The sequence below is a fragment of the Hyla sarda genome, chromosome 12 (genome assembly GCF_029499605.1).
Source record: "Hyla sarda isolate aHylSar1 chromosome 12, aHylSar1.hap1, whole genome shotgun sequence".
Lineage (NCBI taxonomy): Eukaryota > Metazoa > Chordata > Amphibia > Anura > Hylidae > Hyla > Hyla sarda.
The window spans coordinates 40,738,707-40,761,845 of record NC_079200.1 but is presented as its reverse complement, the minus strand read 5'-3'; the positions used below and the strand labels follow the sequence as shown (position 1 = coordinate 40,761,845).

The 23,139-nt window shown below is 44.0% G+C and overlaps 1 protein-coding gene across 1 annotated transcript in view; it reads right to left on the bottom strand.

Annotated features, from left to right (window-relative positions):
- Positions 1-13,109: 13,109 nt before the first annotated feature.
- The window catches only part of ADAM11 (ADAM metallopeptidase domain 11), a 106,484-nt gene continuing 96,454 nt past the window's right edge, over positions 13,110-23,139 (bottom strand). The window contains exons 23-27 of the mRNA XM_056549410.1: positions 22,606-22,774; positions 20,165-20,279; positions 17,531-17,621; positions 17,391-17,408; positions 13,110-13,691 (exon numbers count right to left, since the gene is read on the bottom strand). Of these exons, the coding sequence (XP_056405385.1) occupies positions 13,676-13,691; positions 17,391-17,408; positions 17,531-17,621; positions 20,165-20,279; positions 22,606-22,774 (409 nt within the window). The 3' untranslated portion in view covers positions 13,110-13,675. The remainder of the gene's footprint in view (positions 13,692-17,390; positions 17,409-17,530; positions 17,622-20,164; positions 20,280-22,605; positions 22,775-23,139) is intronic.

Below are 23,139 nucleotides of genomic sequence, written 5' to 3'. Positions count from 1 at the left end.
ATCACGACGCTACGCACGCCGCTCCTATTGGATGAAGTGATGACGACAATGGAGAGCGCCGACGATGCAGGGGATCCTGAAAAGGACGCGCCAGAGCCCTGAGGACAGGTAAGTGATCGTCAGCAGATCACACGGGGCACCGTAAACGGCTATCCGGCAGCAGCTGAAGCAGTCTGCGCTGCCGGATGGCCATTTATGCGATGGCCCCGACATACAAAAGCATCGTATGTTGATGCTGCATTCAACATGCGATGGCCTCTGAGAGGCCATCGTATGTTGAAATGAACGTATGTCGGGGCCATCGTAGTTTGGAGGGGTCACTGTACCATTTTGTGATACTGTGTGGCAGCCATAGTTGCTGAGGTAAAACAGAAATACCCCATATGTGGGCATAAAGTGCTGTGCGGGTGCACAACAGGGCAGCATTTGGCTTTTAGAGGGAAATTTGGAATAGTGGGCCGTGAATATGAAAAATTTTAGTTTTCATTTTCATGGACCACTGTTCCAAAAATCTGTCCTCACTGACCTCCTTATTAGCCTCCTTGAGGGGTGTAGTTTCGAAAATAGGACCACATGTAGTTGGTTTCCACTGGCTTTATAAACGCAGCATGGCACCCAATATCTATTCCAGCCAAACGTTTTGCAACAGAATTTTGCAGCAGCTGGAGGCACGCAGGTTGGGAAACACTGAGTTAGGTAAAAGTCCCTAACTCCGTGTTTCCCAACCAGTGTGCCTCAGCTGTGCTCACTCCTCTGTGCTCTCTCCTGTTCTATCAGACTCCTATCTGAAAACAGAGAGGAGGAGGTTACAGAGCAGCCTGCAGTGATTGTATGAAGAGACCCAGTACAGCACAGCAGACTCAGGAAGGAAGATGAGTCATGCAGAGTGAGGACCCCCACCCCCTTTGAAGCACAGAATGACAAACCAAGTGAGCAACAGATAGAAGGAGAAGGTATCTGTGAGATAAATATAGGTGCTTGACACATAAAATTTTAATGTTCATGATCATGATTGGTTGCTGAGTAACATATAAGATTTTTTTTTTTTTTTTTTTTGTGGGATATGAGATTTTTCTCTTTTAAGCTACTGAGTCCATCATACTTAGGCTGGGTTCACAGCTGTGTTGGAGGATTGTTGGGTACGGCCATCACAGGTTCTTTCAAAAATATACACAGCATGTTGTGGGTTTTATTTATTCAGTCAAATGTCTGACACCATATTGGAATCCTGAAAGACCACATTAAAGTCAAGAGAGGTCAGCAGGGGCTTTTGGTGTCCCAGAATACAACAGATCCACCCACACAGATCTAGTAATGGAGAAGAACAACATAAAAGATAATGCTGATGTGAACCCAGCCTTGTCCAGCAACCGGGAAGGTTTTAGAGACTCCTAACACATTAGACAATTTGGAATTCAGTCTTCCTAAAAGGGTATTATGTGCAAGTGATGTGCATGGCTTAGGCTTGGACCTCATCACATCTTGAGTATGACTGTGCACTAAAGGTTTTCAGCTTGAACCTCTTAAAATATGATATACAAAACCTCTGATATACAAAAAATTAGCGTTCAGTCATATGTGCGAGATTGCAGAATGTTTGAAACAATCTTCCACGTGCCTCGGCCACACTTTTCAAACAGTACAAACGATCACCTCATGTGGCAACAAGTGCAATTTCCTCACCACAATAAATACTTTAGTATATTTTTGTTTAACCCCTTAAGGACACAGGGTTTTTCAGTTTTTGCACTTTCTTTTTCTTAACCTTCTAAAAATTGTAACTCTTTGTTTTCCACCTACAGGCCCATATGAGGGCTTGTTTTATGCGCTACCAATTTTACTTTGTAATTCACCACAAAATCTACGGTGGAACCAAAAAGAAATTATTTGTGGGACAAAATAGGAAAAAAAAAGTCATTTTGTAATTTTTAGCAGCTTCCGTTTCTACGCAGTGCACTTTTTGGTAAAATTGACACCTTATATTTATTCTGTAGGTCCATACGGTTACAAGGATACCTAATTTATATAGGTTTTATTTTATTTGTTTTGATGGTACGTTTTGATCACTTTTTATACATTTTTTTACGTCCAAAAATATGCAGTTTTGGTGTTTGGAATTTTTTTTTTTACGTATACACCATTGACCGTGCGGCTTATTTATGTTTATTTATGTTTACATATTTTTTATGGGAAAAGGGGGGTGATTCAAACTTTTATTAGGGATGAGGTTAAATCACATATATGAACTTTTATTTTAATTTCATTTTTTTACACCATTTTTTTAGTTCCCATAGGGGACTATTACATGCAACCTTCTGATTGCATACACTGTTCAATGCTATGCCATAGCATAGCATTGATCAGTGTTATTGGTGCTCTGCTGCTCTAACCTGCTGAGCATGCATGAAGCAGCAGATCGCCAATCAGATGGAGGCAGGTAGGGATCCTCTCAGCTGTTTGGGACACTGCGTTGGTCCCGAACAACCCGTCTGACCTACTGGGAATGTTTTACCTTCACTTTAGACACGGCGTTAAACTTTGATCGCCACGTCTAAGGGGTTAAGACTGGGCATCACCGCCATCAGCTATGACGTGTGGTCAGCCCGTGTCCTTAACAGGTTAAAGCAACTATACATTGTAATACCAATTACCATTGTGTTATATACACATATGGGCTTTCAGTTAGAACTTGTTTTTACTATGGAAAAAGAGTAACAGGCCTGGTTACATATGTGACTAGATGCGATTATCTATTGTATTTTATTGATAAGGCATTTCTTATGCTTGCACTATTACATATGGGAGCAAATGGAGCGGGGGAACCCCTGGCGTAGTGGCGCCTTGACGGGGGTTTTAGTGGCCCTTTCAGATGTTAGTAAGGGGTAATGTGGTTAGAGGTATATTGCAAGGGAATGGGGGTTAAAGGGTTAAATGGCTGCTGCTCCTTTAAGGGACAGTAGCAGGTGGCTCGATAGTGGGGTGAAAGGGAGGTCATCTGGAGGGGAGGGGGAGGAGTGTATATAGGGGGGTGTTCCAGGGGGGGGAGGGTACTCACCAGTCGGCATGTAGAAGCGAGAAGAAGGTCCCGCCCACCCTCTTTTAAACGCTTGGTGGGTGGGATTCTGATAAGGGGGGAGGCATGTGAAAGGGTCCCGGGGGAGTTAGTAGCTTGAAAGATAAATGTTTGAGATGGTTCAATTGGGCCTCCTAGTGGTGGTTCTGGGCCTCAGGAGTTCGAGGGATTGTGCAGAAGGTTACCGGGGTGCCCCCGGGCCAGGAGCTCGCGGCCAGGGGTAAGAAGTGTGTTGCACAAATCCGTTTGGGGGAGGGGAGTGCCCTCCAGTTTGGTTATGTTTATATGTAAATATTCAAATGTTATTTATTGGTTTGTTAAATAAATGGGCCACACAGCCCAATTTTCCCACAGCAGGTGTCAGTGTCTTTTCTATTGGGTGAAGGGGTTGTTACTTGGTTAAGAGTGATTAGATAGGAAGGGATGTATCTGAAATCCCATCCAGTCATGCACATTTGCACTTTTTTGTTTCCCCCAGTAACTGTGTACACCACTGATAGGAACTTAACAGTGTAGGAACAGGTTCCTGAGGCACAGGGATTGTCCTTATTAGGATGAGTGCCCCAGTTACATGCCACACAGTTAGGGGAAGGTGTGGGTAGAGGCCAGGGTTACACCACATTATAGGCATTAATAGGGAGTTTAGGGACAGTGGTACACTACTCTTCCCTATATGGTTATCAATTATCTCCTCCCTAGGTCCCAATATATGTACATACCTTTCATGAGCCCTGGGAAAATGTGCAATATTATGGGTCACTGACAGTTGACTAATGAGTGACAACCGACTATATATGTGCAATAAGTCACTATCATGTGACTAATATATGTGCAAGAATCTAGGTGGTGGATATATTTTTCTATTCTTTGTGACTTTTTTTCTTTGCGGTCACAAGTGAGTTATATGTTTGTGTAGTAGGGGTTATATGGTTTTTTTTAAATCTGAAAATACCCAATAAAGTGTGTTTTTAAATTTGTAAGTCATACCCAGGTTGATATTTGAGTTTACAGTCCCATGGACCTTTATTCTTCTGAAGATCTGTAAAACTGTAGTCACAGGAACATAAAACTGGTTGGAGATTGTTTTATAGCTTTACCTATAACATGATTGTCTATAATTTTCTTTTTAATCCCCTGAGAGAACTCTGTCCTTGGTTTTCTGTGGTCCATATTAAAGGGTTACTCCGCCCCTAGACATCTTATACCCTATCCAAATACAAGTCTATGAGAGGGGGCGTGGTGGCTGTCACGCCCCCTCCCATAGACTTGCATTAAGGGGGCAGACCGTGATGTCACGAGGGGCGGAGCCGTGACGTCATGATGCTCCAGCCCCTGTATCGCCGGTCATTATGGGCAGAGCGAGTTTGCTCTGTGCAGTAATAACAGCGGGGTGCTACAGCTGAGATCCCGGGGGTCCCCAGTGTCGGGACCCCAGTGATCAGACATCTTATCCCCTATTCTTTGGATAGGGGATAAGATGTCTAGGGGCGGAGTACCCCTTTAAATGTGGTTCACACCATGACACCAAACAGCACAGTACCGGTTTTTACTTTTTAAATAGCAAGATTAGGTTGGATTCACATATACTGCTCAAAAAAATTAAGGGAACACTAAGATAACATATCCTAGCTATGAATGAATGAACTAATCGTTCTAAACTTTCATCTTTACATAGTTGAATGTGCTGACAACAAAATCACACAAAAATTATCAACCCATGGAGGTCTAGATATGGAGTCACACTCAAAATCAAAGTGGAAAACCACACTACAGGCTGATCCAACTTTGATGTAATGTCCTTAAAACAAGTCACAATGAGGCTCAGTAGTGTGTGTGGCCTCCATGTGCTCGTATGACCTCTCTACAATGCCTGGGCATGATCCTGATGAGGTGGCGGATGGTCTCCTGAGGGATGTCCTCCTAGACCTGGACTAAAGCATCCACCAACTCCTGGACAGTCTGTGGTGCAACGTGGCGTTGGTGGATGGAGCGAGACATGATGTCCCAGATGTGCTCAATCGGATTCAGGTCTGGGGAACGGGCGGGCCAGTCCATAGCATCAATGCCTTCCTCTTGCAGGAGCTGCTGACACACTCCACAAACACTAGAGTGAAACACCGCCAGCATTCAAAAGTGACCAAAACATCAGCCAAGAAGCATAGGAGCTGAGAAGTTATCTGTGGTCACCACCTGCAGAACCACTCATTTATTGGGGGTGTCTTGCTAACTGACTATAATTTCCACCTGTTGTCTGTTCCATTTGCAGAACAGCATGTGAAATTGATTGTCAATCAGTGTGTTTCCTGAGTAGACAGTGTGATTGACATGGAGTTACATTGTGTTGTTTAACCTCTTGGGGATGCATATGCCCTGCATCCCTGATCCTTAAGGACTCAGGGCGTACCTGTACACCCTGAGTATTTTTGGTCCCTGCTTCTCGCTGGGCAAGGACCGTACCGGGATGCCTGCTGAAATCATTTGGCAGGCATCCCGTGACAACGCCTGGGGGATCCTGCCGCAAATCGCCGATCAATTCAGATTGGCTATTTGCGGCAATTCCGGGTCAATCCGGGGGGCCCGGTGACCAGGAAAAAAAGGATGATAGGTGCCGTCTGAGACGGTACCTATCATCCTTTAGCAGCAGGAGTGAGGTGGCACTGGTGCCACCTCACAATTGTCCTGATTCGTCCACCGTTACTGGCCAACAAATCAGGATGCCTGCTGTGGGGGTTTCCCTAACGACACCTGATCCGCCCCTGTTCCGGAGGGCGAGAGCGGGTGCCGAGAGTGTGTACCTGAGGCTGGAGCCCCCGATCCACGGCATTGGCGGCGAGATCGGTGCCCCAGGAGCAGAGTTGGTAGCGGTGACGGCAGGCGGATCATCAGAGCGCAGCAGCAGGAGGCTGGCCTCCTGCTGTTTCTTAGGAAGAACTCCCAGCATGCACACGAGCGGGGGTTTACAGTGAGTTTCTCGCTGCAAGTTTGAGATGCAGCAAACTTTACACTGCTGCTCAAACTCCCAGCAGGAAACTTGCTGTAAACCCCCTCCCATGTGAATGTACCCCAAAAACACTACACTACACTGTACAAAAATAAAAAGTAAAACACTACATATTCTCCTACACAGTTACAAGCCCCCCCCCCCCCCCCCCATAAAAATTAAAAACATCTGGTACGGCACTGTTTCCAAAACGGAGTCTCCAGCTGTTGCAAAACACCACAGGTGTTTGACGACTTTTTGTTAAAGTCGCATGTGTAGATGGAAACTAATTTTTTTTCCCTAAAATGCAGTTTTTTCCCCCAAAATTTTACATCTACACATGCGACTTTGACGACTTTTCGTTAAACACCTGTGGGGTGTTAAGGCTCACTGTACCCCTTGTTAAATTCCTTGAGGTGTGTAGTTTCCAAAATAGTATGCCATGTTTTTTTTTGTTTTGTTTTTGGCACCATAGGGGCTTCCTAAATGCGACATGCCCCCCAAAAAACATTTCAGGAAAATTTGCTTTCCAAAAGCCAAAGGTGACTCCTCTTCTGAGCATTGCAGTGCGCCAGCAGAGCACTTGACATCCACACATGAGGTATTTCAATACTCAGAAGAAATGGGGTTACAATTTTTGGGGGGCATTTTCTCCTTTTACCCCTTGTAAAAATTGGGGGAAAACTGCATTTTGTGTAATTTTTCATTTACACAACTGACTTTAACGAAAAGTCATCAAACTCCTGTGGGGTGTAGTTTCCAAAATAGTATGCCATGTGTTTTTTTTTTTTTTTTTTTTGCTGTTCTGGCACCATAGGGGCCTCCTAAATGCGATATGCCCCCCAAAAACCATTTCAGCAAAATTCACTCTCCAAAATCCCATTGTCGCTCCTTCCCTTCTGAGCCCTCTAGTGCACCCACAGAGCCCTTTACATCTACATATGAGGTATTTCCTTACTCGAGGGAAATTGGGTTACAGATTTTGGGGGGATTTCTCTTCTTTTACCCCTTGTAAAAATCCTAAAAATGGCTCTACAAGAACATGCGAGTGTAAAAAATTTAGATTTTGAATTTTCTCCTTCACTTTGCTGCTATTCCCGTGAAACACCTAAAGGGTTGATAAACTTTATGAATGTAATTTTGAATGCTTTGAGGGGTGCAGTTTTTAAAATGGGGTCATTTATGGGGTATTTCTCTCAGAAAAGTCTCTCAAATCCACTTCAAACTTAACTGGTCCCTGAAAAATTCAGATTTTGAATTTTTCGTGAAAATTGCTGCTGTACTTTGAAGCCCTCTAATGTCTACAAAAAAAAACATGTCAACTTTATGATGCAAACATAAAGTGGACATATTGTATTTGTGAATCAATATATAATTTATTTGGAATATCCATTTTCCTTACAAGCAGAAAGTTTCAAAGTTAGAAAAATGAAAATTTTTCTACATTTTCATAAAATTTGGGGATTTTTCACCAAAAAAGGATGCAAGTAACGACGAAAATTTACCAGTATGTTAATGTAGAATATGTCAAGAAAAAACTATCTTGTAATCAGAATAAGGTAAAAGCATTTCCGAGTTATTAATGCATAAAGTGAGAGTGGTCAGAATTGCAAAAAGAAAGGGCTGAGTCCCTAAGGGGTTAAGTGTTCCCTTTATTTTTTTGAGCAGTGTATGTCCGGCGTAGGTGAACTCAGCCTAGACCTTGACTCAACTGATGCCACAACTGATGGCATTGATCCACTGTTTCAACAAGCTGCGTTCCCCTGTCCGGTGCCCTTTGGCATGTCCAACCATCTGGCGTCAAAATTGGGACGCTGGATGTTTGTGAACTCTACCATTCAAATGAATGGGATCAGGTTTAGCATCAGTTTCCCTCCGGCGCACCCAGCCTTACACCTGTGACGCTTATTCCAGGACACACCTTAGTGTAACATGTCTCTATTGTCAAATTATTTCCTATCTATTCTAGGAGTCACCATAATTTTTGTCCAGACCAGTTTCATTATTTTGTTTTTCAAAATAATTCTGTCAAACCACAATTCAAAAACTGAATGTATGAATTTCATCAGTTCATTTTTAGTAAAATGTTAGATACATAAAAACTCTATAAATTTCTTTCTTGATGCAATTTCTTTAGAAGTGTACCTTTGGACAAAACTGCAAAAATCTTAAAGAACAGTAGGATAACCTGCACTTACCTCAATATACAGGTTAAAGAGTTACTTCACTGGAAAACATTTTTATTTTTTTTAAATCAACTGGTGCCAGAAAGTTTAACAGATTTGTGAATTACTTCTATTAAGAAATTGTAATCCTTCAAGTACTTATCAGCTCCTGTATGCTCCACAGTTCTTTTCTTTTTTAATTTCCTTTCTGTCTGATCCCAGTGCTCTCTGTTGACACCTTTGTCCATTTTAGGAACTGTCCAGAGTAGGAGCAAATCCCTATAGCAAACCTTTCCTGCTCCAGACAGTTCCCGACATGGACAGAGGTTTCAGCAGAGAGCACTGTGGTCAGACAGAAAGGAAATTCAAAAAGAAAAGGACTTCCTGTGGAGCATACACCGGCTGATAAGTACTAGAAGGGTTAATATTTTTAAATAGAAGTAACTTACAAATCTGTTCAACTTTCTGGCACCATATGATTTAAAAAAAATTTTTTTCCAGTGGAGTACCCCCTTAATAGTGCAGGTGATACTGTTTAAAACGCATTTTACCTGGGAAAAAAATCTGTTGTGTATTTGGATTCCTATAGATTGCTTAGAAATGGGGCCAAATTTTTTTCCATGGTAAATGCAATTCAATCAGCATCAGCTGCGCTATTAACCTGTAGATTTAGGTTTGTACGGGTGATGTTGCTGTCCGATGTTACTGTTTTATTTACTTATTTTTAAATAGACATGTCAAGAGTTTCGATTAATTTGGTCTTAGTGTCGTAGTATCGCCCTCTGATCTCTAAGAATACCTGGAAGAAGTGTGTGGCTGTGCGTTTCATTCCCCTTCTGGCTCCATAGGCTTACAGTGGAGCCCGTCTCCTGCAATGAGTCACATTGGGTGACAATCTGGGGAGTGAATTGCGCAGCTGAGCTCTTCTCCCGACTCTATCTAGAGATCAGTTGGATCTTGACACTGATGAAAACTTTCTACATGTCTGTGTGACACCTCAAAGGTAATGCAATAACGTAGGGCTGGGCGGTATGACCAAATGTGTATATCACGGTATTTTTTTTAACTTTTGGATGTTCCACGGTATATAACGGTATTTCCTAGCCCCCCCCCCCCATATTATCAGCCCACATCCCCATCGGGGTAAATACTCACATATCACCTGCAAGCGCTGCCCTCCTAGTCCTGTTTGTTGCCGGCACTGGCACTCTATACTGTGCGGTATCCCTATGCCCGGGCTGCAAAAGGTAAACAAAATAAATTTTAACGCACCTACGTCGGCCTTACGCTGGGGACGGGAACGTCGGAGAGCTGTCAGCCTATCACAAGGCCGCAGCGCTGTTCCTCCTCGGCCGGTGATAGGCTGAGCCCACTTTCATGTGAGGAGACGGCTTCTTACATGACAGTGGGCTCAGCCTATCACCGGCCGAGGCGAAACATCGCTGCGGCCTTGTGATAGGCTGACAGCTCTCCGACGTTCCTGTCCCCAGCGTAAGGCCGACATAGGTGCGTTAAAGTTTATTTTGTTTACCTTTTGCAGCCCGGGCATAGGGATACCGCACAGTATAGAGTGCCAGTATAGAGCAGTGGTCTCCAACCTGCCTACCTCCAGATGTTGCAAAACTACAACTCCCAGCATCTGGAGGTCTGCCGGTTGGAGACCACTGGTATAGAGTGTCAGCGCCGGCGGCCGCAACAAACAGGGCGAGGAGGGCAGCGCATGCGGGTGACATGTGAGTAGTACCCTGATGGGGACAGTGCTGGGCTGATAATTAATTGGGGGGGGGGCAGAACAGCACTCGCAGGTCACATATGATTAGTTCCCCGATGTGGGGACAGCGCAGCGCTGGGCTAATTCATTCCTTCCCGAGGGGGAGGGGCCAAACCGGTATTGCGGAATGGGTTAAAATTCATATTGTGCAGCACAAAAATTTCGGTATTCGGTATGAACCGGTATACTGCCCAGCCCTACAATAACGCTTCCTAAATCATTACAGACACTTTTAAATACTTTTAACATGTCACACAGATATGTCAAAAGTTTTAATCTGTTGGGTTTTGGGTGTTTAGAACCAAGAGATGTGCACATTAGTCCCTGCACTCTTCCTATTCTTTGACACACGGTTTTGTTCATAAGAAAGAATTAGAAACAATTTTCCTTCTTGTCCCGTCCTTGTGAGAACATTCATTTTATTATTTTTATTCTTGTATTAAAAAAAAAATCATTACAACCCCCAAATCTTCCTGCATCACAGTCCTGTGAGATTAAAGGGGTACTCCCATGGAAAACTTATTTTTTTAAATCAACTGGTGCCAGAAAGTTAAACAGATTTGTAAATCACGTCTATTAAAACATCTTAATCCTTCCAGTACTTTTTAGGGTCTGTATACTAAAGAGAAATCCAAAAAAGAAATGCATTTCCTCTGATGTCATGACCACAGTGCTCTCTGCTGACCTCTGCTGTCCATTTTAGGAACTGACCAGAGCAGCATATGTTTGCTATGGGGATTTTCTCCTACTCTGGTCAGTTCCTAAAATGGACAGCAGAGGTCAGCAGAGAGCACTGTGGTCATGACATCAGAGGAAATGCATTTCTTTTTTGGATTTCTCTTTAGTATACAGCCCCTAAAAAGTATTGGAAGGATTAGGATTTTTTAATAGAAGTGATTTACAAATTTGTTTAACTTTCTGGCACCAGTTGATTTAAAAAAAAAAAAAAAAAGGTTTCCATGGGAGTACCCCTTTAAACTTAATCCAAAACCAATGACCTAACCAAGCTGACCCGAACCCGGGGAAAAAAAAAACATTCAGAGTTGCCCTGTAAAGGAGTCAGAGGGGTTTTCTAGCCTGCATCCAAGTTCCTTCATCTATCCATGGAAAGTCCGTAATCACTTTGCAAGACGATGAGATTCTCAATAGACACAGATGCCGGTGAATCCATTTTACAAGCTTAAATAATGTTCATTTCTTTGAGTACAAATCTATGATCCTTTTGATGCAAGTTCCAACCCCTTGTGCCGTGTCTCCTCCTTGTTGGGTACCATGTTTATCCACATTATGATCTTGCACTATTGAGTATTTCTAGTCCCTTCGTCAAGTTCTATTCCTGGCATGTTGTGCTGTCTCAAGTTAGTCTTTTGTCTGTAAACTGTAATATATTCTGTGTAGATACTTGGAATGAAGAATATTTTGGCAGTGATTTACTCAAGTATATTGATGGCAATCTTCTGGTTTAGAAAAATTCGACTTGAATGCTTATTGAGATGCTGGAGCCAATAGACAATGTACCGTAAGTGGATATTTCTCTTGTAGATCTGGCTGAGTATGTTACCAGATGCAGACTTACTCTACTTTCTAAATTTGGCCTCTGGCATCATAACTTTTTCAGTCCTCACTCGGAACATGGAGTCATACTCATTTATCCATGCCGCGATTACAATGCCAGCTTCAAGCAGTGTTGACATCAGCTGAAGTTATCAGAATTCCATTCAGGGCAAATGTCTATTACAAATTCAATATCTTGCAAGGGTTTTCTTTTGTTCCAGATGTGAATACATAAGAAGAAGTAGTAGTTGGGGATTTCATCATCAACATCCAGTATCAATGCATTACATGTTTTCAGCAGTTTTAGGAGGTATAAAAGAGGCCGGTATTGGTCTTTATTTCCCTTTAAAGCGTTACTGACTACTTAAAAAAAACAAAAAACGTTTCACGTCATAGAGACATGTCAAAAGTTTTGATTGTTCGGAATCTGGGTGCGGAGATCCTCACCGATCACTAGAATGAGTAGGGAGAAGAGCTTAGGTAGGAGCTTCTCTCCCCTTCTTACTCTTTGCTGGAGGAATTAGGCTCCATAGACTTTTTATTTTATTTTTTAGAATCCATCTCCTGCAAAAGAGGAGAGTGATTTGGAGAGTCTCACTTTTTCTACTGATCGTGAGGGTCTCAGCAACCAGTCCCTGACTGATCAAAACTTTAGGTGTGTCAAATTTTTTTAAATGATAGTGAGACTTCAAATCCCGTCCCCTTCCTGTCTGATTCATTTATTAGTGCAATAAAGAGTGGGGAGGGATTTTAATTATTTTTAGTTTAAAAAATATTTGGATGTTATAGATATGCTTAAAATGATATATACATATATAGATATATTCAGGAACAATTGTTAGTCAGGACATTCTTCTGCCTGATTATAAGGGCAGAAAGAGAAGTCGGTACCTGGAATCAAAGCATCATTTATGGCAGTAATATAATTCAAGCAGATAGGTCAGCTAAATATGCTACACTATGCAAGTAGAGTTAAGCAAAATTACAGTAAAATTTGACAAACCAAAATCTAATCAGCTGCCGAATGATGTAGTCCTTGAAAAGATGTTCCACTTTCCAAGTGTTCTGATTCCCTGAAGAAGTCATAAGACTTCTTCCAGGGAAATGACTAAATTAAATCAACAGCTGATTAATTTAAAGGGGTATTCCGGGCAAAAACATTTTATCCCCTATCCAAAGGATAGGGGATAAGATGTCTGATCATGGGGGACCCGCTGCTGGGACCCCCCGCGATCTCCCTGCAGTCCCATAGATTTGCATGGGATTTCTGCAAAACGGGTAGACTGAATGCTGTAGTCTTTTACAAGTTCTAGTGGCAGCGCAAAAATTTAAGCGAATATGCCAAGCTATCACTGGAGTTGCGCTTTAAGGCTACAAGGAGCACAGACCTGTAGCTGTAATATTCTACCTTTACATAGGCAGCATATTTATCTGACAGATCCACTTTAAGTGCTGGATTCCAGGATGGGGTCCCATGGCAATCTTGTGTTGAAGATCAGTCCCTCCTAATGGCAGTGACATTTAAATTAGTACCTTTCACCGGCATCTGTGTTGCCCAACCTGGGGCTTTTCAGCTGTTGAACTACAACTACCATCATGTCCTGACAGCCACAGACTGTCAGAGTGTTGTAGTTTTGCAACAGCCGAAGAGTCACAAGCTGTGGATCACAAACAGACACTTAACAGGTACTAATTTTTTAGTGGTTGAACCAATATCCAACCAATGTACAAGGTGTCCGATCTTTAAAAATGAAATGTAACGTTAATCAACTTGTTTTAACGGCAGGTCCTTCCCCATAACAGATTGTCCAATCGGCAGTGACATAAAGGATCAGTCCTCCTTGTGTTATAAATTACAGCAGTCATCAGGACTGACTGACAAGTTCAATACGGCTTCTGCCACGAGAAACCTATTAAGTAGCAGTCTATTACTGTCCCAGGGAAAGAGACAGCTCCGTTCCAGTTCTGGAAGACAGGGAGAAGGTTCCCATAAATTTTCATTGTAGTGTTCCTGTCATTCTCTGCTCACTCCAGTGTATTATTATCAGCTTTACTTTTCTCCGCAAGGCCTAGATGTGTCATGAGAATGATAGCGAATATTGACAAATGGTGAGAGAGATATGTGTGACCAGCTATCCACCTCCAGACCTGCAAAACAAGCAGAGGACAGGCTTAATATAATGTAAAGATTCATTAACAAGTATTAATCCCATCATTTGCTGCTATAGGAAACCACAATGCATAATTTACAGTAAGGATATATTCACACAGGAGACTTACCGTAAATACTCGAGTATAAGCCGACCCGAATATAAGCCGAGGCCCCTAATTTCACCCCAAAAACCTAGGAAAAGTTATTGACTCGACTATAAGCAGGGTGGGAAATACATCATCCCCCCCCCTGTCATCATCCAGACCCCCGTAATCATCCAGACCCCCGTTATCATCCCCCCTTCATCATCACCGCCTGTCATCATCCAGACCCCTGTCATTAACACCCTCATCATCATCACCCTGTCATCATCCCGCCTTCATCATCACCGCCTGTCATCATCCCCCCCTTCATCATTACCTGTCATCATCCCCCCTTATCATCACTGCCTGTCATTATCCAGACCTCTGTCATTAACACCCTCATCATCATCACCCTGTCATCATCCCCCTTCATCATCGCCGCCTGTCATCATCCCACCCCCCCCCTTCATCATCACTGCCTGTCATCATCCAGACCCCTGTCATTAACACCCTCATCATCATCACCCTGTCATCATCCCCCCTTCATCATCACCGCCTGTCATCATCCCCCCCTTCATCATTACCCTGTCATCATCCTCCCTTCATCATCCCCCTTCATCATCACTACCTGTCATCATCCCCCTGTCATCATCCCACCCCCCCTTCATCATCACTGCCTGTCATCATCCAGACCCCTGTCATTAACACCCTCATCATCATCACCCTGTCATCATCCCCCCTTCATCATCACCGCCTGTCATCATCCCCCCTTCATCATTACCCTGTCATCATTCCCCCTTCATCATCACTACCTGTCATCATCCCCCTGTCATCATCCCAACCCCCCTTCATTATCACCACCTGTCATCATCCCACACCCCCCCTTCATCATCACCGCCTGTCATCATCCCCCTGTCATCATCCCACACCCCCCTTCATCATCACCATCTGTCATCATCCCACCCCCCCCTTCATCATCACCGCCTGTCAATGTCTGAACAGTGGTCTTCAACCTGCGGACCTCCAGATGTTTCAAAACTACAACTCCCAGCATGCCCGGACAGTTGCGCATGAATGTCCCTGTGCATTGTCGTCAAGGCAACGTCACTATTCCGGGGCCGAAGCGCGGAGAAGAGGCCCCCCCAGTGATGATGTACAGCCCGGAACGACTATCCCTCCCCACCGGACGGTCCCTGCAGCACAGATGGCCCGGACCAGCTCACCCTTCCTTCCCACCAAGGGGAGGGGAGTACAAAACTAAAGGGGGTGGGGTCTGGATGATGACGAAGGCCGCAGTGGTCTTCAACCTGCAGACCTCCAGATGTTTCAAAACTACAACTCCCAGCATGCCCGGACAGCCGATGGCTGTCCGGGCATGCTGGGAGTTGTAGTTTTGAAACATCTGGAGGTCCGCAGGTTGAAGACCACTGAGGGCAGAGAGTTAACTCGAGTATAAGCTGAGGGGGGGTGTTTTCAGCACGAAAAATCGTGCTGGAAAAACTTGGCTTATACTCGAGTATATACGGTATTCAGAAAATTCTGTGGCTGAAAATTCATTTAGAAAATTTGTATTGCGTTGTTTTTGTAGCATGTACTGCAGCAAATCTGCAATATAATAATGCCATATTTCCAAGTAAAAATAGATTTTTTTACCTAGCTGGAAGCATTAGGAGCTATGCTGCCATAACCCAATACCACCACTACACAAGTGAATAGGAGCAGCAGTAACCCAGCCAGCGCTGGTATCCCTATGATCAGCTACTGATCAATAATTTTTCCTCCAAAAACCCCCTATAACTCAGGAGACATTATGGGGTATCCCCATCTGAAACATTTGTGGTATGGCCACAGGAAATGCCATAAATGCCCAATAAATACATATTATGGAGCCTGTACATATTTCCATGGAAGTTTTTACAGCTTGCTGGGGCCTATAAGCTATAGACAACTAAATTAGCTATTTTCTACTTCAATTGCAAAGGAAGCTGCCAGCAGCGGATTCTGACTTTGCAGTTAAAATCTGTTGTTTTCCAGATCTATATAATTGATGGCCTTTCTACAGGATCGGCCATCATCACTGATCATCACCTTACACTGCACAGTGAATAGGCTAGAAGCCCTGCGCTGTTTATTGAGGTGGAATTTCCACCGTGTGAACATAGCCTGTATGTGGATTTTGTGTGTGTTTTATTTTTATTTATTTTTTTATTATTTTTTAAAGCGCAACTGTCTGAAATGAAATCTGGGTACAATAACCTGCAAACAGCCTTTGTACTGTGTGCAGGTGGTGTGTATAGCAATGTTTTTACCTAATATTTGCAGGCTTTCATGACCCCAAAAAATGCTTTAGATCAAAGCCACTGATGGTCGGATAGGTGTGGTGCGAGGTAAGCGATGCCCCACAACTGCCACGCTGGGACCGCTGTGTGATTGACATACAGGTCCCAGCGCATGCGTCTTTCAGCTCACCTTTTTTGGCTGGTTATTATACTCGTGCCCGTTATCTTCTTTCTTCTCTCTGGTGGAGACGCGCGCGCAAGCAGGACAGTTCCCGATACTAGGGGCAGAGAGGAAGCGTGCTCTCTGCACCTAGCACTGCGCAGGCGCACTGAGGAGGAAGACGGCGGCGGGAGCGAGCGCTCGATGGGGGAGCGCATGTTAGATGAGCCAAAGGGCGCATGCGCTGGGACCTGTGTGTCAATCACACATCGTTCCCAACAGGGTGGCGGCGGCAGGGCATCGCGTACCTCGCGCCACGCCTATCCGACAGTCAGTGGTTTTGATCAAAAGCATTTAGCAAGAAAATATTAGGAGAAAATATCAGGTAAAAACATTGCTATACCCACCACCTGTGCACATTACAAAGGCTGTGTGCAGGTTATTGCACCCAGATTTCATGACAGTTGCGCTTTAAATCCAGTCCACTTCACTGCTACTCATTGAAAACAATGGAAAGCTGCGGCACCATAATTTCCAAGCTGCATTTTTAAACTGGATTCTGCTCGGAAATTCTTCCATGTGAATGGGCCCTTTCAGGCTGGAAATGCTACAGATTTTTACATTTGAACATTTTCAGAATTTTCACAAGCAGATCTGCAACAGCAAATCCACATGAAATTGTGCAGATACGCAGTTGTAGAGTTAGTACCGAAAATATAAATGTTAAAACAAATTCACAATTGCAGATTTTAAGTACAGTTTTTTTTTTATTCCTTTCCTATTCAAGTCAAATGGGAAAATCCCTCAAATCAATTGACATGCAACAGATTTCTTAAAATCTCATTCACATCGCGGGTAATGAAATATGCGCTGTATTTACTGCAAGCAAATTTGCAGTGTGTATTCATTCCATGTATGTTGTTTTTTTTTTTTTTTTTTTTTTTTTTTGTTTTTACTCCACACTGCCCCACGCCTGTTGTGTCTGGTATTGCAATTGTGTGCCATTATTTTAAAGGGCAGAAGCTGCAATACCAAATGCAGCTTGCAGACAGATATAGCATATTTTTTTGTAACAACATTGGCTTTAAAGTAAATCAAATGAGACTAAAGTTCTATATAGTCATCAGTAAGGTGCTAAAAAAGCTGTAAACTGTATCAATATCTGGTACCTACCTTCCTCTTCGAATATTCCTGCAAGGCGAGAGAAAAACAAAAGACGACACCATTACTAACACATATACACAGCACACTGCCATAAGCCATAATTACATCTTTCTGAAAAGGATTAGTAATAAAGTCTATTGGTTACTTACTTGAAACCCCATCCAGTCCCCCCTAATACAATGGCAGCAATAAGCACAGCCCCTGCAATTGATCCAATGATAATATTTGTGCCACTAGGACCTGCAGGAAAAATGCAGCAACAGTAAAAGTTATTGAAAAGTGAAAGATACAACTTCATACTTTCTGCAATTCTAAAACTTCACAGGAAGAAACTACTAGACCAGTGATGGCTGTCCGGGCATGCTGGGATTTGTAGTTTTGCAAAATCTGGAGGTCTGCAGGTTGAAGACCACTGTACTAGACTATTATTTAGACCACTGTCCCCCAACCTGTGCCTTTCCAATTATTGCAAAACTAAAGACCATCGGTTCCCAACCTGGGGTACGCGTTCCCCCAGGACTATTTAGGAGTTCTCCTGGAGGTATGCAGAAAAAATTCTTAGCTGCAGTCACTGCTCACATCTCCTGTCTGACCTTAAAGTAGCAGTGGGCATCACGGTCACTTTAAAGGGGTACTCCACCCTTAGACATCTTATCCCCTATCCAAAGGATAGGGGATAAGATGTCTGATCGCTGGGGTCACGCCCCATCCCACTGAAACGGAAGTCTGTGACGTCACGACTTTGCCCCGTGTGACGTCACGCCCCTTCCCCTCAATGCAAGTCTATGGGAGGGGGCGTGACTGCCGTCACGCCCCCTCCCATAGACTTGCATTGAGGGGACGGGGCGTGACGTCACACAGGGGCAGAGTCGTGACGTCACAGACTTCCGTTCTGATGGTCGCCGCATGCTATATTGTGGGGGTCCCCAGCGGCGGGACCCCCGCGATCAGACATCTTATCCTTTGGATAGGGGATAAGATGTCTAGGGGTGGAGTACCCCTTTAAGAGAAGTGAGCAGTGAGCGTTAGGATTTCAGATGGATTTGCTTCCTGTGGTGGCCATTGCGAGCGAGAGCCATGAGGACCAGTCATGAGTCATGAGGATCAGTACAGAGCAGCGCAGGTGAGATCTACAGGTGACATCCCCCATTATTACCAGGTGTCCGCTGCCTCTGCTCCCCATGGTCTGTATAGTCGGGCTGTAATAGTGTATGTAGCCAGTTATCCCTCCTGCAGTGCAGGCAGATTCTGACATCTATCCTCTCTCCGGGCTCCACTCAAACAGTACATCCGTTTTGCTGATCACTATGACATTCACAACCATAACTTTGGCCAGATGTGAGCTTAGGTGACCAAGAGGATGAGCAGCACTCTGCAGAGTTAGGGCTTCAAGATGGACAGCAGAAGGCATAGGAAAAGGATGGTGGTGCTGGTATTGGTGCTCGACTACAAAAGAGGCAGAACTTCACTATGCTGCGCGGGTGACATCTCTCACTGCTACAGCCATCCTTCTCCCATCACAACTTTTTTTTTAAATGTTGGTAACCATGCAGAGGAGAAGCACGGGCATCGGGCTGCTGTGGATGGTAACTACAGCATCAGCTTTGGTGCTCCTCTGGACCAGGGACCTACTGCTATGGGCCATAACAGTAGGTCCCTGGACCGGAGGAGCGGTAGAGCACTGAAGCTGATGCAGTAGTTACTGTCCACAGCAGCCATCTGTGTGGTGTAATACTTAGTCTGGGTTCACATCACGTTTTTGCCATACTGTTTTCAATCCGTTTTTCTAAAGAAAACTGTATGGCAAAAAAACGGATGGAACAGTAAGGGAAATAGTAAACCGTATGTGTTTTTAAACTGTATACTGTTTTTAAAAGTGCATACAGTTCCGTCCGTTTTTATTAAAAAAAAAAACAAAACAAGTTTTTGATAATTTTGTCCATTTTTTAATGGGAGGGGTGTTGGGTGGGGAGTTTAGGATGCAAATTTGCATGTGCAAAGTAAAAAACATATACGGTTTCCTGTATGGAACCGTATACATGTGCGTTTCCCATTGACGTCCATGTTACAAAAAAAAACGTAAGCGGTTGCAGTACGGTTTTTAAACCGGAGAAAAAAACGTGGTCAACCACGGTTTTGACTCCAGTTTAAAAACCGTACTGCAACCGCATAAGTTTTTTTTTTAAAAAGCATACGGTTTACTTTTTCCCATACTGTTCCATCCGTTTTTTTGCCATACAGTTTTCTTTAGAAAAACGGATTGAAAACAGTATGGCAAACACGTGATGTGAACCCAGCCTTAGTCTGTTTGCCTTATTATTTCATGGCTTTTAAAGCCCAATTATGTGGCTATTTAGTAACAAACATTTTAAATAATAATGGGTACAGCAAGCTCGGGGCCGGGGAAGGTGAGAGAATCGGGGCCAGGGGAGATAGGAGAGGAACATGGGGTCACGGGAGAGGATATGGCGTAAAGAAAAGTATATACATTTGAAATAACAACAACTATATTAATTACAAACATGTTGCTAAAATGGGGATGGAAACAATTTTTGGAAATGGGCTGCCAAGGGATACTCAGGTAAACAAAAGTTTGAAACCACTGATTTAGACCATAAAAGTTTTAAATAAATACTTTGGATTGCTTTTTTTTTTGTGCCATTTCCGTGATCAGACAGAAACATTTGTCTGCTGCGTTGTAAACATTTACCCTTAGTGAAGATATGTATCTTCTCCCAAGAAACAGTCTACAGTCTAGTCTATGGGTGGAATATATCACGTACCTTTTGTTCGCTCCACAGCTCCAGTGGATTTAGGGACAGGAAGTGGATCGTATACACTGCAGTCTTTTCCTGTCCAGTCTGAATGACAAATACATTTCCCTTCATTGCTGCAAACCTGGATCGTGATAAAACCAATGACAATGCATTATTTCATTTGTGAATAGCCTAAAAAATAAGGGCTTGTATAGAGTAGAATACAAAAAGAGCTCATGGACTAAAGTACCCCTGATTCTGGAAGTATTTCTTTTCTCATTAAAAGGTTTATTAGTTTTGAATACCAACAAAAACACACACTAAAAGGGAAGTATATACTCGAGTATAAGCCGAGTTTATCACCACGTGCTGAAAACGCCCCCCTCGGCTTATACTCGAGTGAACTCTCCGCCTGTCAACAAGTGACGTTGCTTTGATGACGACGCACATTGACATCTGTCCCTGCGCATGAACGTCCCTGTGCGTCGTCATCAAGACAATGTCACTAGGCCAGGGCTGGGCCCGGAGTGGAGAAGAGGGCCTCCCGGTGAAAATGGACAGCCCAGAACGACTAACCCTCCCCACCGGACGGTCCCTGCAGCATAGATGGCCCGGAACAGCTCACCCTTCCTTCCCACCGAGGGGAGGTGAGTAGAAAACTAAAGGGGGGGGGGGGTCTGGATGAGAACGAAGGCCACAGTGGTCTTCAACCTGTGGACCTCCAGGTGTTTCAAAACTACAACTCCCAGCATGCCCGGACAGCTGATGGCTGTCCGGGCATGCTGGGAGTTGTAGTTTTGAAACATCTGGAGGTCCGCAGGTTGAAGACCACTGAAAGGGATTTACAGGTGGTGATGAAATGGGGGGGGGGGGGGGGGGGAATGATGACAGTGGTCTGGATGACCGGGGGGGGATGATGACAGGCGGTGATGATGAAGGGGGGGGATGATAGCAGGGTGATGATGACAGGCGGTGATGATGAAGGGGGGGATGATGACAGGCGGTGATGATGACAGGCGGTGATGATGATGGGGGTGTTAATGACGGGGTCTGGATGATGACATGGGGGGATGATGTATTTCCCACCCTAGGCTTATAGTCGAGTCAATAACTTTTCCTGGGTTTTTGGGGTGAAATTAGGGCCTCGACTTATATTGGGGTCGGCTTATACTCGAGTATATACAGTATTAATATTTTTATATTTCATACTATAAATTCTCTTTGGTAGGTTACGAGTTACTTTCAAGTATAATTAAATAATCTATAGCCACCCTATTTGAGTCACATATACAAGTAAATCAGAGCCATGAAAATACATAAACTGCTGCAGGGGGCCACAGTATATGCCTGCATCCCTTTTTTTAAATGGGTATAGCGGAGAACGTCAGTGAACCTAGCCTAGGAGACAGCCCATTAGTATTTACTGTACATAAACAGATGCAATGCTAGTATTTCTGTACTGCATACATATTTCAGATGTTTACCAGTAGACTTATGGGTCTTATGCTTAGAAGGTTTCCTCATGAGTAGCAAATATTAACCCCTTGAGGTCTTTTTATTTTCACTTTAAGGGCTCTGCAGCCCTTCTGTGTACTGGTATTGCCCTTTTCCACAGCGGGAAATCCACCACTACCAGCGGACACACAGAGCTACCTGGCCGAAGCCGGGAGCTCCCTCTGCAGTCCTTCTGTGATTGCCGTCAGTGCATTCGCAGCATGAAATACGCTGCAGATGCACTTCGTGTGACACTGCCCTTAACCTTTTTCTTTTTTTAACTCTATTTTACAGGGGACTATTACATGGAATCTTCAGATTGCATACGCTGTATAATGCTATGCCATTGCACAGCATTTATCAGTGTTATCGACGCTCCATTGCTTCAGCCTGCCATAGCTTACTGAAGCATTGAAATGCTGATTGGACGGTGGGAGGCAGGATCTTAGCTGATCGGGAACCCGTGATTTCACCATGGGTGTTCTGATCAACAAATTTTTATACTTTAGACTCTGCGATCATGGCGTCTAAAGAATTAATGCTGGACATCACTCGGAAAGGTGATAGGCGTCCTGCATTAGCCACAGGTCCTGATTGCTGATAGTCGCAGGACCATCCTGCTATGACGCAAACCCAGCTCCTGAGCGCATGTCATACAATGGGGAGCGGGCACAAAGGTGTTAAGGGTTGGGTTCACACTACATTCCACTTTGAAGTCAATGGGATTCCGCTGCACAATGCACACTACAAAATTTCAGTGACGGAGCTTTCATCCGCCAAAAGAATGATCTTGTTCAGTATTTCTGCAGAATACCATGTGGAATACAATTTCCACGCAGAATCTGTAGTGTGAACCCAGCCTTAGGGTGTTCACACATACTGTATACGCTCCCAGATTTTCTGCTGTGGAAATCAATTATCAGTAGCAGAACATGACATAAAATCTGCAGCTTTGGCATTTATGCCCAACATACCCCATGGTCTGAGCACACCATTCCTTGTCCACTGCCGGGGCAGGTACTGAAGTTGAAGGCAGTTGCAGGTAGACACTTCCGATCTAGACACATCATGTTAGGTCCACACGGTGTCCCATCCTCCACATATCCCAACCCCGAGGTATCTGGTAGGATCACCTGTCCACCTCTGTAAGTGAGAAAAATAAATAAATAACATCCTCGTGTAGTGTCCAACAACTTTTCCTAATCAGGGAAAGCAGAACTGCCATCACTTAAGATTAAAATCTGCCATCACTTAAAGAGCACCTGTCATCACAAAAACTTTTTATATGTTGTTAAAGGGGTACTCCGCCCCTAGACATCTTATCCCCTATCCAAAGGATAGGGGATAAGATGTTAGATCGCCGCGGTCCCTCTGCTGGGGAGCCCTGGGATCCCCGCTGCGGCACTGCGCTATCATTACAGCACAGAGCGACTTCGCTCTGCACGTAATGATGGGCAATGCAGGGGCCGGAGCATAGTTACGTCACGGCTCCGCCCCTCGTGACGTCA